The sequence below is a fragment of the Habropoda laboriosa genome, unplaced genomic scaffold (genome assembly GCF_001263275.1).
Source record: "Habropoda laboriosa isolate 0110345459 unplaced genomic scaffold, ASM126327v1 scaffold101, whole genome shotgun sequence".
NCBI lineage: Eukaryota > Metazoa > Arthropoda > Insecta > Hymenoptera > Apidae > Habropoda > Habropoda laboriosa.
This window is the reverse complement of record NW_017100207.1, coordinates 512,911-527,600: the sequence shown is the minus strand read 5'-3', so window position 1 is coordinate 527,600 and position 14,690 is coordinate 512,911. Positions and strand designations below refer to the sequence as shown.

General features: G+C 38.9%; 1 protein-coding gene across 1 annotated transcript in view; it reads left to right on the top strand.

Moving 5' to 3' along the window:
• Nucleotides 1-14,690, top strand: part of LOC108570622 (zinc finger protein rotund-like) — a 252,569-nt gene that overhangs the window by 117,017 nt on the left and 120,862 nt on the right. Inside the window, exons 3-4 of the mRNA XM_017932507.1 lie at nt 6,628-6,696; nt 6,780-6,831. Coding sequence (XP_017787996.1) covers nt 6,628-6,696; nt 6,780-6,831 — 121 coding nt within the window. The remainder of the gene's footprint in view (nt 1-6,627; nt 6,697-6,779; nt 6,832-14,690) is intronic.

The window sequence follows — 14,690 nt, the reverse complement described above, 5'->3', positions numbered from 1 at the left end:
ATTTTTATTAAACACTAATGTACAACAATCTTTGTAAATAATACTCAATATGAGTTTCCGAAGAAAACGATTGCTGGAAGAAAAGTACATATTGATTGTTATGCTGTAACGAAAAAGCAACCTCTCAAAGTCACTTCAATATTCTATTCGACAAGTCTGAAGAACAAGGATGACTAAAATTCAAATGTTTATTTCCCTAAACCTTCAACATAATTTCGAAATATTTTATTCGAAGCGGAGTATTCCAAGTCAGTATCGATAATTGAAGAAATTATTTGATTGTATTTAAAAGAACCGAAAGGAGAATATTTAAAGTCTGATATTAAATGTCTAGCAAGTACCAGTAATTGGTAAAATGATTTATATTTGTTTTAAAAGGAAAATTTCTAATAGGTATTAGTTAAAATGAATTGTTATTCAGTCTATTGTATTGAAATTCTAATTGATTCTAATGTATACAAGTGTTACAAGAAGGCTGAGTGTGTACAGGGTGGACATAGGCTAGCTAGTAGCCCCCGACCACTCTATTCACATCTCAGAACCTTCAGGTCAAAATACGCCGCGAAGTGTCTATGGCCCAGTATAAAGGGTGAATAAATTCGCGGGACATCGGCGGGTCCTTATATACCTGCGGTACCCTCTCCCCAAAGTCATTAGCAAAATCGTCGGTTAGGTCAGGCGGGAAATTTTCGCGGGAGATTTTCGCGGGAGATTTCCGATATCGTAACACGGTATAATTTATCAATTTTTACAATTTTGTTATAAATTTATACTTCCGACAATTTGTTATAACATTGCATATAACAATTTATACGTTTTTACAATATTCTTCAATGGAAACATAGGTTTTAGCGTTCTCGTTACTTACTCGTGGTTAAATTAATTTTGTAGGGATTAAAAATCAGGTTGACCTGTGGTCGTAGATTAAAAATAACCATAGTACAGCTAAATTTATCGTGTTAAATAATTCTTCTTACACGAATCACGAATGTATTCAACGTTTGTTTGTTATAATATCGTGAAATGTATTATTTGTGCAGTTCTGTGCATTTTCTGTGCAGTTCAACCTAATTTACTTAAATTTACATTGCGAGACAATATACTGTACAAGTAGTAACAAGCAAACGTTGACTAAATTCCTAATTCGTATTAAAAAAATTATTTAACACAATAATTTCAGCTTTATTATGATTATTCTTGGTAAATGACCGTAGGTCAACTTGATTTTTAATCGTTATAATCTTTAAATTCAGTGTGAATACACAGAACTGCACAAATAATTCATTTCACGATATTATACCAAACAAACGTTGAATACATTTTTCATTCGTGTAAAAAGAATTATTTATCACGATAGATTTAGCTGTACTATGGTTATTTTTAATCTACGACCACAGGTCAACCTGATATTTAATCTCTACGAAATTAATTTAACCATGAGTAAGTAACGAGAACGCTAAAACCTATGTTTCCATTGAAGAATATTGTAAAAACGTATAAATTGTTATATGCAATGTTATAACAAATTGTTAGAAGTATAAATTTATACCAAAAAATTGTGAGAATTAATAAATTATACGTTATTATAACATTACAATAGAATGCAAAATAGAATTACGAAAGAATCGGCGATTTCCTGCGAAAAATAATTGATTCCCGCGAAAAACGAAGGATTTCCCGCGAAAAATTTATTTCATGGTATTGTAACAAGCAAACGTTGAATACATTTTTCATTCGTGTAAGAAGAATTATTTAACACGATAAATTTAGCTGTACTATGGTTATTTTTAATCTACGACCACAGGTCAACCTGATTTTTAATCCCTACGAAATTAATTTAACCACGAGTAAGTAACGAGAACGCTAAAACCTATGTTTCCATTGAAGAATATTGTAAAAACGTATAAATTGTTATATGCAATGTTATAACAAATTGTCGGAAGTATAAATTTTTAATAAAATTGTGAAAATTGATAAATTATACCGTGTTACGATATCGGAAATCTCCCGCGAAAATCTCCCGCGAAAATTTCCCGCCTGACCTAACCGACGATTTTGCTAATGACTTTGGGGAGAGGGTACCGCAGGTATATAAGGACCCGCCGATGTCCCGCGAAATCATTTACCCTTTATACTGGGCCCTAGACACTTCGCGGCGTATTTTGACCTGAAGGTTCTGAGATGTGAATAGAGTGGTCGGGGGCTACTAGCTAGTCTATGTCCACCCTGTACACACTCAGCCTTCTTGTAACACTTGTATACATTAGAATCAATTAGAATTTCTATTACTAATTATTAAACAAATTTTAACAATTACCGGCACTCGCTAGGCACGTAATATCAGACTTTAAATACTCGACTTCGAACTTCGGTTTAGTCATAATTCTATTAATGTTATAATAACGTATAATTTATTAATTTTCACAATTTTATTATTAATTTATACTTCCAAAAATTTGTTAAAACATTACATATTATTATTTATACATTTTTGCAAGTTTCTTTGACAAATAAGTACGTTTCAACGATCTTATTACTTTCTCGTTGTGAAATCAAGTTCGGAGGATTAAAAATCAGGTTGACCCTTGGTCGTAAATTTAAAATAGCCATAGTGAAGGTGAAATTATTATTTTAAATAAATGTTTCTATACGAATTAAGAATCTATTCAACGTTTGTTTGTTGCAATACCGTGAAATAAATTGTATTATATATTTTCTCAGTTTCGACTGAATTTAAAGTTCGTAAGGATTAGAAATCAGGTTGACCTGTGGTCGTAGATTAAAAATAGCCATAGTGAAGGTAAAATTATTACGTTAAATAATTGTTTTTATACGAATTAAATATTGATTCAACGTTTATTTGTTGCAATACCGTGAAATAAATTGTATTATATATTTTTTCTGTTTACACTAAATTTAAAGTTCTGTTTACATGTTATAACAATTAGAATGTAGACGTTTTGCCGTTTCACGGTTTTTCCTCTGTTAATTATGTGTTTATAAATCATTTCAAACTAAAGCAGCACCATGCCCACCCTTAATTAAACCGTCTCAGTAGTTTACCGTAATTAATAACCTATTTTCGGAATTTATACGAGAATTTTTGAATTTTAGTAAATACTAGAGTCAGTGATCACCCTGTACACACTCAGCCTTCTTGTAACACTTGTGTACATTAGAATCAATTAGAATTTCAATACAATAGATTGAATAACAATTCATTTTAACTAATACCTATTAGAAATTTTCCTTTTAAAACAAATATAAATCATTTTACCAATTACTGGTTCTTGCTAGACATTTAATATCAGACTTTAAATATTCTCCTTTCGGTTCTTTTAAGTACAATCAAATAATTTCTTCAATTATCGATACTGACTTGGAATACTCCGCTTCGAATAAAATATTTCGAAATTATTTTGAAGGTTTAGGGAAATAAACATTTGAATTTTAGTCTGATATTGAATTTTGTTTACTAATAATTTACCATTCAACGAATTTGCATGAATTGCATGTTAAGTAGTTAGTTGATTTATTATTGTATATTGTGAGCTGATTTGGAACGAGTGCACTATGCCCACCATAAATTAAACCGTCTCAGTAGTTTACCGTAATTAATAATCTATTTTCGGAATTTATACGAGAATTTTTGAATTTTAGTAAATACTAGAGTCAGTGCATCGCGTATTGAAATAATAGCTTATACAGATAATCTTTTGAAATTACTCTTAATTAGGGAAAATCTTGAATCTTGTATGGAAGATGAAGATTTTCAGGAAATATTTATTTTTCAACAATGAATTTTTGTTTTATCGATTAATAACGTACGAAATGATTTTTGGAAAATTTTCTTCGTTTGAACGTTCGTTTAAGGTTCGACTATGATTATCAAATCTCTCGAAACACCGTAGAATGTTCAATTTTAAAAGTAACTTCTTCAATTTTTGGATAATCTGGGTAACGTGTTAGTGTTGACGATACACTTTCGAGTATAGACGTTAAAGTTCATAGAGTGGTCGGGGGCTACTAGCTAGCCTATGTCCACCCTGTACACACTCAGCCTTCTTGTAACACTTGTATACATTAGAATCAATTAGAATTTCAATACAATAGACTGACTAGCTAGACATTATTTTCAATTGAAAAAAAAAAAAATTATAAAGCATAATTCTATAATCCTATGCTTAAAACGTATTTTCTTGTGACCGCCTGATAGCAACCTGTAAATCTGGCGCGACAGTGAACATGTTAATAAGTAAATGTTGTTCAAATTATGTTATTTTCATCAGAAAAATCTCATCAATAAGTTAAGAAAAATTTCGGGATAAAAAAACGTAAAATTTAAAAAGTTGATATTTAAATCGCTTGGTTGCCTCGACTCTCGTTTCATGCTTATCTTTTATTCGCTGTCCTTGTCTACGTTCGGCAAACTACAAAGGCGGGCGCGAGGCTCGATAACGTAGTCCCTGACTCTACGAGTGTCAGGTTTAGCTTCTTTGCGGTCTGACACTTGTGGAGAATATACTGTATATACAAATTTCAAATAATTAAACTCAGTAAAATTCGAAAGGGTTAACAAGGTTTCCAAATAAAATTGCTCACTTCTCAAAAGGTTCAATTCTTCCAAAGAAAAAAAATTCGAGAAAAAGCAGCTTGCTATACTCCATACTTCGTCTTACGTCTAGCACCATCCCCGGTCGAGAGAATATCTCGTCGAGCCACCCTTTAATGCTTGTATTCCTTAGAGGAGAAGGATACGTGACCACACGCAAGGTCCTTGTAGTTACGGAGGGTTGTCTGAGGGTGGCACGGGGTCGACTGTGGTTTAGGAGGTCATGAGAAGGGAAACGGGGTCATCCCTTAATGTCCCCAGCGTTCCAGCTTGTCAGACGTGCGTTTAAAACCGCCCCTGCTCGCTCCACTCTGGACACGGTCGATTCTATGGGAACACGGGTTGCTCGAGGGAAAGAATTTCCTCCGTCTGGCAATTAGTGGGACGACGAATGATTTACCGGGAACAAATTCGAAAGATTTCTACTTCTCCAACGCCCTGTATTTAGGATGAAATTTCTCTCGCTAGAATTACGTAGGTATATGCTCACTAATTCTCAACCCTCGGACTTAGAAATTGCAATTAAAATTAATTGAACACACTTTTGTAGTGTTTTAACCACAACCTACACCACGAGTATTGTTCGTTATTGGGAAAGGGTTAGAGAGCGCCACAGTTAAAGGGTTAAGTTGAAAGTGGAAATTTCTCTTGGTAAAATTAATCCTAAAATTGAAGTAAAAGTGAAAGTTTATTGCATATAGGGACTCTCTATTTTAATATCTCAACCATAACCTACACCACGAGTGTGATTCATTATTGTAAAGCAAAGGGTTAAATTGTGTCACATTTAAAGGGTTAACTTCAAAATAAAAATTTCTCTACGCAAAATTACCCCTGAGACTTCGAAAATAAGACTGAAATTAAACTAAAAACGACCTGACTTCCAAGAAAAATGGTCAAAGTCTACCTCGAATAAAGGGTTAACTCCAAAAACAAAAATTAACCATTCCCATAATTCTCCAATTTTTCCAGAAATCTTGTACACCTACCCAAGTAGTAATTCAACCTTCTTTTATACATCAGTGTATGTATATCCCTGCGTCACTTGGCTTCAGCCAGGCAATTTATCCACCCTCGAAGCCACGCAGACACGCACAGGTCTGTACGCGTAACAAGTTACGTGAAACAGAGAGAGAGAGAGAAATTTGAGCGGGAGAGAGAGAGAGAGAGAGAGGTGGGTTGGATTGTTTATCCCAGTAGAAGGCCGAGTGATGCCCAAGGTCATAGGCCAGGCCCGCCACCCTCGTCTGTGTTGTGTCTAGACGGTGCTTTTCACCCCTCGCCGCCCTCTTTACCATCCTCAACCCTCGCCACCCCCGCCTTCGACTGCTTCCCGACGTATCACACTCCACCACCTTGGCAACCCTCGGCCTCTTGCCACCTACCACCCTTCGCTATGATGCTCGATCAATTATCGATGCTCTTTGTGCCGCTTTTCGACACGATTTTCCCGTCAACTTTCTCCATTATTCGCCGATTCGATTCCGCCAGCTTTCTCTAATTGCCGAATTACCTTCGAGACTGTGTTTATGCTTGAGCGTTATCGCCTTGAGGTTTCCTTTTTTCAGACGATTTTTGGGTAACTTTACGTAATTTTGCAATCCTCAGATGTTGCAAATAAAAGTGTCACACTTTGTCGCGTATTTCTTTTTTTCGAGAAATCTCGAGATTTCGAAAAATTTTCCAAATGAACTCTGAAACTTCCCTCGTTCACCGATCCGTCGATGAGATTTCGGCGGTTCATTCTCGAGCTGTTATTAAATTCCGAAAATGTGATAAAAGCTCGCCGAGAAAATTCGCCGTATCGAAGGGTTAAAAGTTGAGAATTTCGTTTCAACCGAGAAATCTACAAACTTTTCGAACGAAGTAGACCAAAAATGATCCACCGAAATTCCGAAAATTTCCGAAATGAAGCAAACGAGTATACACGCGAATATATTTAACAATATTACGCTAAATAAATACGGAAGAATTTCCGGGAAAATTGTAATAGCGTACGGTTCTCTCTGTTACAGCAATGCAACCCCCACGACAAGGAGAGCGACTATTGGGGCGGTGGACGGGGCGCGAAACAAGGTTACGAGGTGAGCCAACCGCTTGCACATATTTCAGGAGAACGGCCGGAATTTTCACGGCCCCCGTGCTAATTCTACTTAGTGAAGCGCAGCACTTTCTGTTGCAGGCGAAAATGAACGTGGACCATGGCCAACTGCAGAAGGGTGAGTTTTGTCCCTCTCTCTGTCTCTCTTTATTCCTTCATGTGTCTCTCATTAGATCGCTTAATCGTCGCGGGTGCACTTGTCACTCGAGTGCCTTAATTATGCCTACATTTCTCTCTGCTCTCCTATACCTTGTTTATCTATTTATTTCTGGAACGATTTGCGTAGAAAAAAGGGGAAAGAAACGTGAAGTGGAGGAGCGAGAAGGAAAATTAGCTACGACGATCACAGCGACGATGAATTTTTATTTAACTTGACCAGTTGACGTTTCGTCGTTCTTCTTGATCTGACGAAAAAAATTATTGCACTAATATTTTTCGCAGCGTACAACGTAATTTGGAGCTCTTGTACGTTGTCTATTTGAAATCATTCGCAGAAGAAATTAACGTAGGTTGAGAATTAGACTGAATGATTAATTTTTTTTAGGGGAGACTGGGGATCGGTAGTTATTTTCTTCACTGTCAACTAGTCTATTGTGAAATTTATCGTACTTTAAGATTCCGAGCTTAACATATCGCATTTAGTAGGGAGCCATTTAGGTGCAACTCGGGGAAACGTAATTTCTAGCTTCGTCAGTGCTTTTCAGTGAAATATTTCAATTTCTGATGAAGTAAAATACAATTCTGTAGGGATGACCGAGCGTGAGTGCGTTGTTTGTATGAATGCGTTGTCTGTGTGAATGCGTGAGGGTCTATGGTCAGAGCGGTAAGGACCGGCGTGCCAGGTCGAGTGTTTGGGATAGCGCGAAAGATATTGAACGAATGTTTAGTTTTAGTAATCAGGCGAGGAGTGCGTGAGCGCGTGTGTGTTTTCTTCTATCTAAAAGTGTGCATGTATGCAAGATGACATTAGGATGAATGCGAGGGAGCGAAAGGCAGTATGAATCCAGCGATTGATCGAGCTACATCCTTAGCGTAGCACCTAGCAATATAAAGTATTAATAAATATAGTATAGTCAAAAGTCCGTTCGAGTTTACTATCCCTCCTCACATAAATCCCCTACAATTCTATGAATAATGTCTATTTATTAAGGTTCGGACCGTTTCGCTGTCGCAGGTGCCGTTAAAATGGGTGACAGCGTGCCCGACTCACATGGCGAAAACAATTAAGAGCACAATCCTATCTCTTTTCGTTTTAAAGTGACAACCATTGTAACACCTTACCCCCAGTCTCCCCTACTGGGTGCTCTTTTTTTAATTTAACCAGCGAGGTATCTTCGTTCCTTTTGATAAAGCGAAGAAACGTTCGAAGAGCAGATATTTTTCAAGGTCGCTTGGAGCTCTTGTACGTTGCTTATTTATTTCTACGGGTAGTGAATGATTTGCGTAAGGAATTAACGTTGGTGGAACGAGGAGGAAGGAAACTTAGAGTAAATGATCAATTTTCTTAATTTAACCACCTGAAGTGTCTCTATTCCTTCTGATAAAGCGAAGAAACGTTCGAGAGGGAGATTATCCTGTTGCTATGAAGTAATATTTTTCAGGGACACTGTCGTTTTTTGAAATTTGCATTGTAGCGTTCTTCGAAGCTCTGGAAATTCGTACTTGTTATCCTCCCCGCATCGAAATTGTGAAAAATTATACTTGGACCAATCCGTCGCCTTCTCTCCTGCCCGCTGTTCTGCCAAAAAACGTTTGGCCATTGAATAAATGTCGACCAAGGAGCGCGCAAATATTGGCACTCGATATTCGATAGCGCTGTTATTCGTGGATATTGAAATAACAGAGGTGAACGGCGACACGGAGAATGGGAGCACACTATCGTTTCCCTTTTTTTCTGTTTTTCTCCTATTTTTCGTTTCTCCTCGCTTCTTCGTTGTCGTCTGTTTTTTTCCGGGAAGCCTCGCTTCGCCCTGAATCCGGGAATTTTGGGAAACTTGAGGAGCTGCGAGAAGTGGGGACTTTTTGAAAATTTTGTCCTCGAGCTGTAACTCTGCATTCTGTCGAATTTAAGTTTCTCTTGTCAATGAGATTTCAGCGGTTTCTTCGCAAAATTTCGCGAAACTTCAGCAGACGTCGAAGGGTTAAAATTTGAGCATTTTTGGGATTTGCGAAATACTAGTTTCACAGTTTTGCGAAATTTGTCCTGAAGAAATAATTTTGCATTCTGTCACTCTGTCAGTTTTAAGTTCCTCTTGTCAATGATCTATCAACGAGATTTCAGTGGCTCCTCCTCGAAGCTTCGCCAACAGTCAAAGGGTTAAAATTTGACAATTTTCAGAAAATTAAAAATACTACGTTTTCACTCTTCAATTCTGCAATAATTAACCGTACACCAGGCGTAACTTCAAACAAAACCCAAAAGTTCTCAGAATGTCTCTTCTCGAATATTTGCTAATTTCAATTTCCAAGAAACCGCAAAGGAATAACAAGAACAGACCGAAGATTGCTCGAACCGAGCTGTTTACTCGTTGATTCGCGCGGCGAGGCAGACAAGAGATGATTTCATCTCGGTTTATCGTTAAATAATCGAACAGCGTGTCGGAGAGACCTTTGGAAGAGAGAAAGAAGAGAAGAAAAAAATGAAGAGTGGACAGGGCCGAACGCTGACGCACGCTACATGTAAACAGTTCGTAAGGCCCGTGGTCTCTCTCTCTCTCTCTCTCTGGAACCGGTTGTGACTTTGCATCCGTGACGTAAGATCGTCGATTAGGATCGAACCTGAAACCGGCAGGAGAGGGAGGGGGAAGAGGTCCAACAGAAGGAAGAAAAAAGAGGAAGCAGAAAACACGCGTGAACGCGAATTTATCATTCGAACGTGTCCCTGTCGAGTCCGTTTTATTTTTCACCTGTTAGCTAAGACCTCTTCTTTCTCTTTTGAGTCCTCCTTCGATTCTTCTTCTTCTTCTACGGGAGGCTTCCTTCTTCCGTGTTGCAGTTTCCCTGACCTCTTGAGAAGCTCTTTTTGCGGATCGAGTCCGGGAACTGGTGTTTGAAGATTCGTTTCCTCTTCTCCTTTTTTTTCTTCCTCTTCTTTTGGTGTTTTAAGGTGGTTACGTGGTGCAATCAGGTTTGGGGAATTTAAGAAGGGTAGGGTCATTGCTTCTCCCAACGATTCTCTTGTGCTTCTGCAAGTTAGGTGAATTGCGACTTTTTCAGTTGTGAGATATGTTTTCTTCCGAAGTTTCTGGTTGGTCGGTGAATACAATTTTCTGCTACGTACTTGAAGTGAGTTTCCCGAAAATCTCGACTGAAAAATGAAGGACCAAATCGTTGTGAAGATTATGCGAAAGTGCAATTTCCAAAATCTTCCATTGATCAATTAAAATAATTTCTCCTGCATGTTTCGATGAAACCACCCGTGAATATCAATTACTTTCGAACCCCATAAAAAATCAACGAGAATAATTCCCTCCTTCGTGCTTAATTTTCAAATATCCAGCACTCGAATCGAATCACCTAAAAAACCAAGGAAAATAATTTTCTCCTCCACCCTTAGTCTTCGAATACCCAGCACTCGAATCGAATCAGCCGAAAAATCTTTAAATTAAACCACCCCTAAATTACATTCTCGAACATCCACCGCCTGAGCAAACTGCCATCGTCACGGGCCGGAGTCAAACGAGTCGTAGAATTAGAGTTGACAAGGGTAGAAATTAATTGGGGGAGGGAAGAAGAAAATCTTTGAATTTCTCCAATCGAAACGATCGATGGTCGATACAGAGAGAGAGAGCGAGAGAACGCCGCGCCGCTGCCGGCAATGACCTAGGCCATTCACAGGCCGTCATTTTTCCCCCCCGGTTGCTCTCCCCGAAGGGATTAAGTAATCGGTGGCTTCACTCGTAAAAGGTGAAGCACGTTTCCATAAATGTTTTTCACTGCCAATGGCACGCGCGACGTGTCGTGTAGATCGGCCATTTACGTGAACGCACACACGCTTTCCCCATCGTGCTGTTCCGCCTGCCTCTGACGGGGCACCATGTACCGATTCACCTGATAAGTGGAAAGAAACCAAGCAAAACATCGCCTGGTTATTCAGCCTCGCGTATTTTTTCTCTCTCTCTTTTTTTTTCTACTCTCGTCCACCGTTCGTTGTCTTTGCCCCGGTTAACGAGGGGATCGTAATTAGCTGTTGAGCAGTATCAGCTGCGAGTTTTATTCATCTAATTGACGTCGTTTTATTTTACCTGGGATATTGTTCGTTCAGTTGGGGATTTTAATTCTGTTAAAATTGTCATTTTCGGTGTTTTACGTGGAGTGTTGGGAATCTGGGGATGAGCTGCTTGTTGTAGTTTCGGTGGTGACGATTTTTAAGGAATAATAGATTTTATGGTTGTTTATTGCTGTTTTAGAAATTTTCTTGTGGCTTGATTCGTTGGAAGCAAGGAGTATACACCTGTCCCCCGACTTACACGGATGATCGGTTCCTCAGAAAATCGAAATCATGGCTTTTTGCATGTGTAAATCGGGGGAAAAACAAAATGCGCAAAAATGTAAAACAAAAATAAAATAAAAATGAAAAACAAGAAATATTCAGGGTCAGGGTTTAGTTTCGAGCGAGCGGTCGACGAAGGCGAAAATAGCCGGTCGCCAATGAAAGATCCGCGGCGGCAGCAAATGAATGCTTTTTGTCTGCAAAAAAGGGGGAAATTCCGTTCATTTTTTGGTTTAATGCCAGTGTTGACAAACGAACGGTACTAAAAAATGACTGTACCAATATGTGCGCAGCATAAACTTTTATTTTTAACAGTTTATGTTTCTGGTAAGCCGTTATTTTGAAAACCGTGTAAAACGTGGGGTTGGTGTATTAATTTAGGGAGGAATTGCCAATTTTTGTTTTACCAAAGACACTAATTTTCGTGGAATATGACAACTTTGTCTCCTTTCTTGCTTATCTATCCAGTTACGCTGAGAAAAGGTCTCAGTCAATACTTTGTGAAAAGGAGCGAAGGTGTTTTACGTTAGAAGTATATTTTTTACGATTGTTTGTTGCTTTTTTGCAAATTTTCTTGCGGCTCGATTCGTTGGAAGCAAGGAATTGCCAATTTTTATTTTGTAGAGTAACTGTGTCTTTTTAATTCCGCCATACCGAGTACGAGCTGCGTACTCGCTCGACCAATTCGAGTCAAGCTTCCCCAGAACATATAAAAGATGACCCTTTGACCAGAAAAGTGAGTCCTTGCGGAAAGCCGACTAAGACTACTCTAGCATACACCGAGCAGACGTCTTCGCGGATTATAGACGACACTCCTTGTTCTTGCAAAAGTCAGTACGGAGCGAACGAAGACTCCAGGACCAGGTTTCCTGTCCTGTCTCTACCCTCACCATCTTTACCTGTCCACCTCCTAGAGGCAGACGCTCCTTCGCGAATCATAGCGACACCTCTAGGTTGAACCCAATTCTCCAAAATACCTTCACAGAGACAACAGACGTCTCCTTCGCGGTTTACAGACGATAGTTTCTCTTCCCTCCTCTCTTACCTATTTCACCTACCTATCCCCCCCTCACCTTTGGGAGATCTGGCCGAGTCAAATTTGACTAACGTCAAATTTGCGCCTTTTCACCGACCGCCTTCGAGGCATAATCGCTTTCGATTTATCTGTAATTTTATTCAAGACTAATTTTCGTGGAATGTGATAACCCTGTCTCGTTTCTCGTACACCGGGAGAAAATCTTAGTTGAACCTTTGTGAAAAGAAGCGAAGATATTTCGTGGTTGAAAGTACATTTGTAATTGTTATGTTCACGAGGAGTTGGTTACGGTTCACGGTGGTACATTCCCGATAGGAACGGTGTCGTTTCACTTGTAACGACGGTTCAAGCTTGGAGACACTACGGTGAGAGAATTCTGAGAAGTGAGAGGTGTCTATAGGTGAATTTGGGCCACCATGGAACGAGCGACGGGACCACTTTGACCGAAATTTCGTCGTCATGCGATCCGTGCATTAAGGAATAGTCGGGAGGAATGTTTTACGCGGACTGCTTCGGGCTGATTTTCGGCTGGAGAACGAAAACGTTGCGAGGAATTCGATTTCGGGACACGCGAGGCGACGATAATCACGGCTCCAGGGATTGAGTTATTACTTGACGAGCAACTATGTTGCGTAGAATACGTTTGTTTGAACTTTTCGTTCGCACGATTGCGTCTGTTTGTTCGGATTGCTATTCTTTAGAATCAAGTGTTTGATACTAAAATCTGCCGTTTATGCTAAAGTAACCGCGTTAATTTCGAGCTTGTATAGGAACGAAAGGGTTTGATACTAAAATCTGCCGTTTATGCTAAAGTAACCGCGTTAATTTCGAGCTTGTATAGGAATGAAAGGGTTAACCCCTTGAACTGAAACGACGAGTCCAGCTCGTCGTGAACTTTCTTGAACAAACTGACAACGACGAGCTGCACTCGCCGGAAATTATCGAGAGTTGGAGCTTTTTACATGAGAAGTGTATGTAAGTCGTAGCGAGTCTTTTGCTTTGATAGATTTGTTTGCATGCTTTTAGTAACAGTTTAAACGCAATTTGTGTAAATCTGTGCAGCGAGTATCGCGTAAAGTAAATGCGCGACATACCAACGAAGTGCGATAGCGGTTATTTTTTACTAGTGATATCCGTCTATAGAAGTGATATATTTTTTCGGAGGTGTTGAATCTTACACGTTCACTCGAAGTTTATCTTCAGGATAAATATATATATTTACATTGTTTGAAATTGTTGCAAATACGGTAGCATTATGTTGAAACGCATACTTTTTTCGTTCAAATACTAGAACTGTAATATTTTCGTTAAACATTATGGAAGAATTTCATGTACGCGTATGAAGGAAATATTATTTTTGCTAATAACAAATTATTCGAGCAACAAAACCGTAAGTTTCTATATCAGTCCCTCCTCTTAACAGTAAAACTACCGACCGGGTCAAAATGACCCATTTAGCATCTTTCGGAAAAACGTGAATGTTCTATATTGGTAAGTATTATCGCTTGTAACTTTCCGAATTTATATTCTACATGTATTTGCATCGGTGTGAATCGAATTTTCCGATAAATTCATCTTGTAGGTTCTTAACGCTAGAACAATCGGCCGGGTCAAGAATGACCCGAAGAATCTTTTCAGTCACGCTTCACTTCCATAAAGATGCACTTTTGGAAAGTCGCCGATGGGTCATATTTGACCCGGTCGGTAGTTTTAGTGTTAATTGTCTGGCTGAAAATAAGTTGCAGTTGAAGGGGTTAAGAGGGCGTCAGAAATTAGAAATAAATTGTAAAAGGTAGAAAAATACTTCGTGGTCTCACGAACACCCTTCTTTTTCCCTCGATTTCTGTATTTGTATTTTTCAGAGCTAATTTTAACGAATACGACATGTTAATATAATATTTTCACTGTCGATCTTTCGCCCATTTTCCATTTAAATAATTTAGTAAGCAAGCAGGTCCACACTCACAGAAATGAATAACCAAAAACTGAACAATTCCGTCCCTAGAAATGAAATTTGGAACGAGCCAAAAATTTAAATCCCAGCAAGAGAAGAAATAAGCGAATAAACGAGCCCAGTTTCATCCCGTACAAAATAATTGAAGGAAGAAACGAGAACGGAGAGCAAAGAGAGAACCGTTATTAAGATGGAGGGTCGAAAAAGGTGGCAGAGGTTATAGCACACACGCGAGTTCTCTCTCTCTCTTTGGTCGGTTTCGTCACGACTTCCGTTTTCGAAACGTAATTCGCGGCAAATGGCCGGCCTCTAATGACCGAAGCAACTTCGCCATGGTAATTCCCCTGTTACGAGGCGATCCCCACGGACTCTCTGTGCGTCTCGATCTCGTGACGGCTGGTTCTACTCGTCGATGTAACGGATAACGACTTTCACCTATGCGTGATCCACGCGGTTGCACCAGCCTCTTCTCTTCTCGGCTCTTCAGCCTTTAGT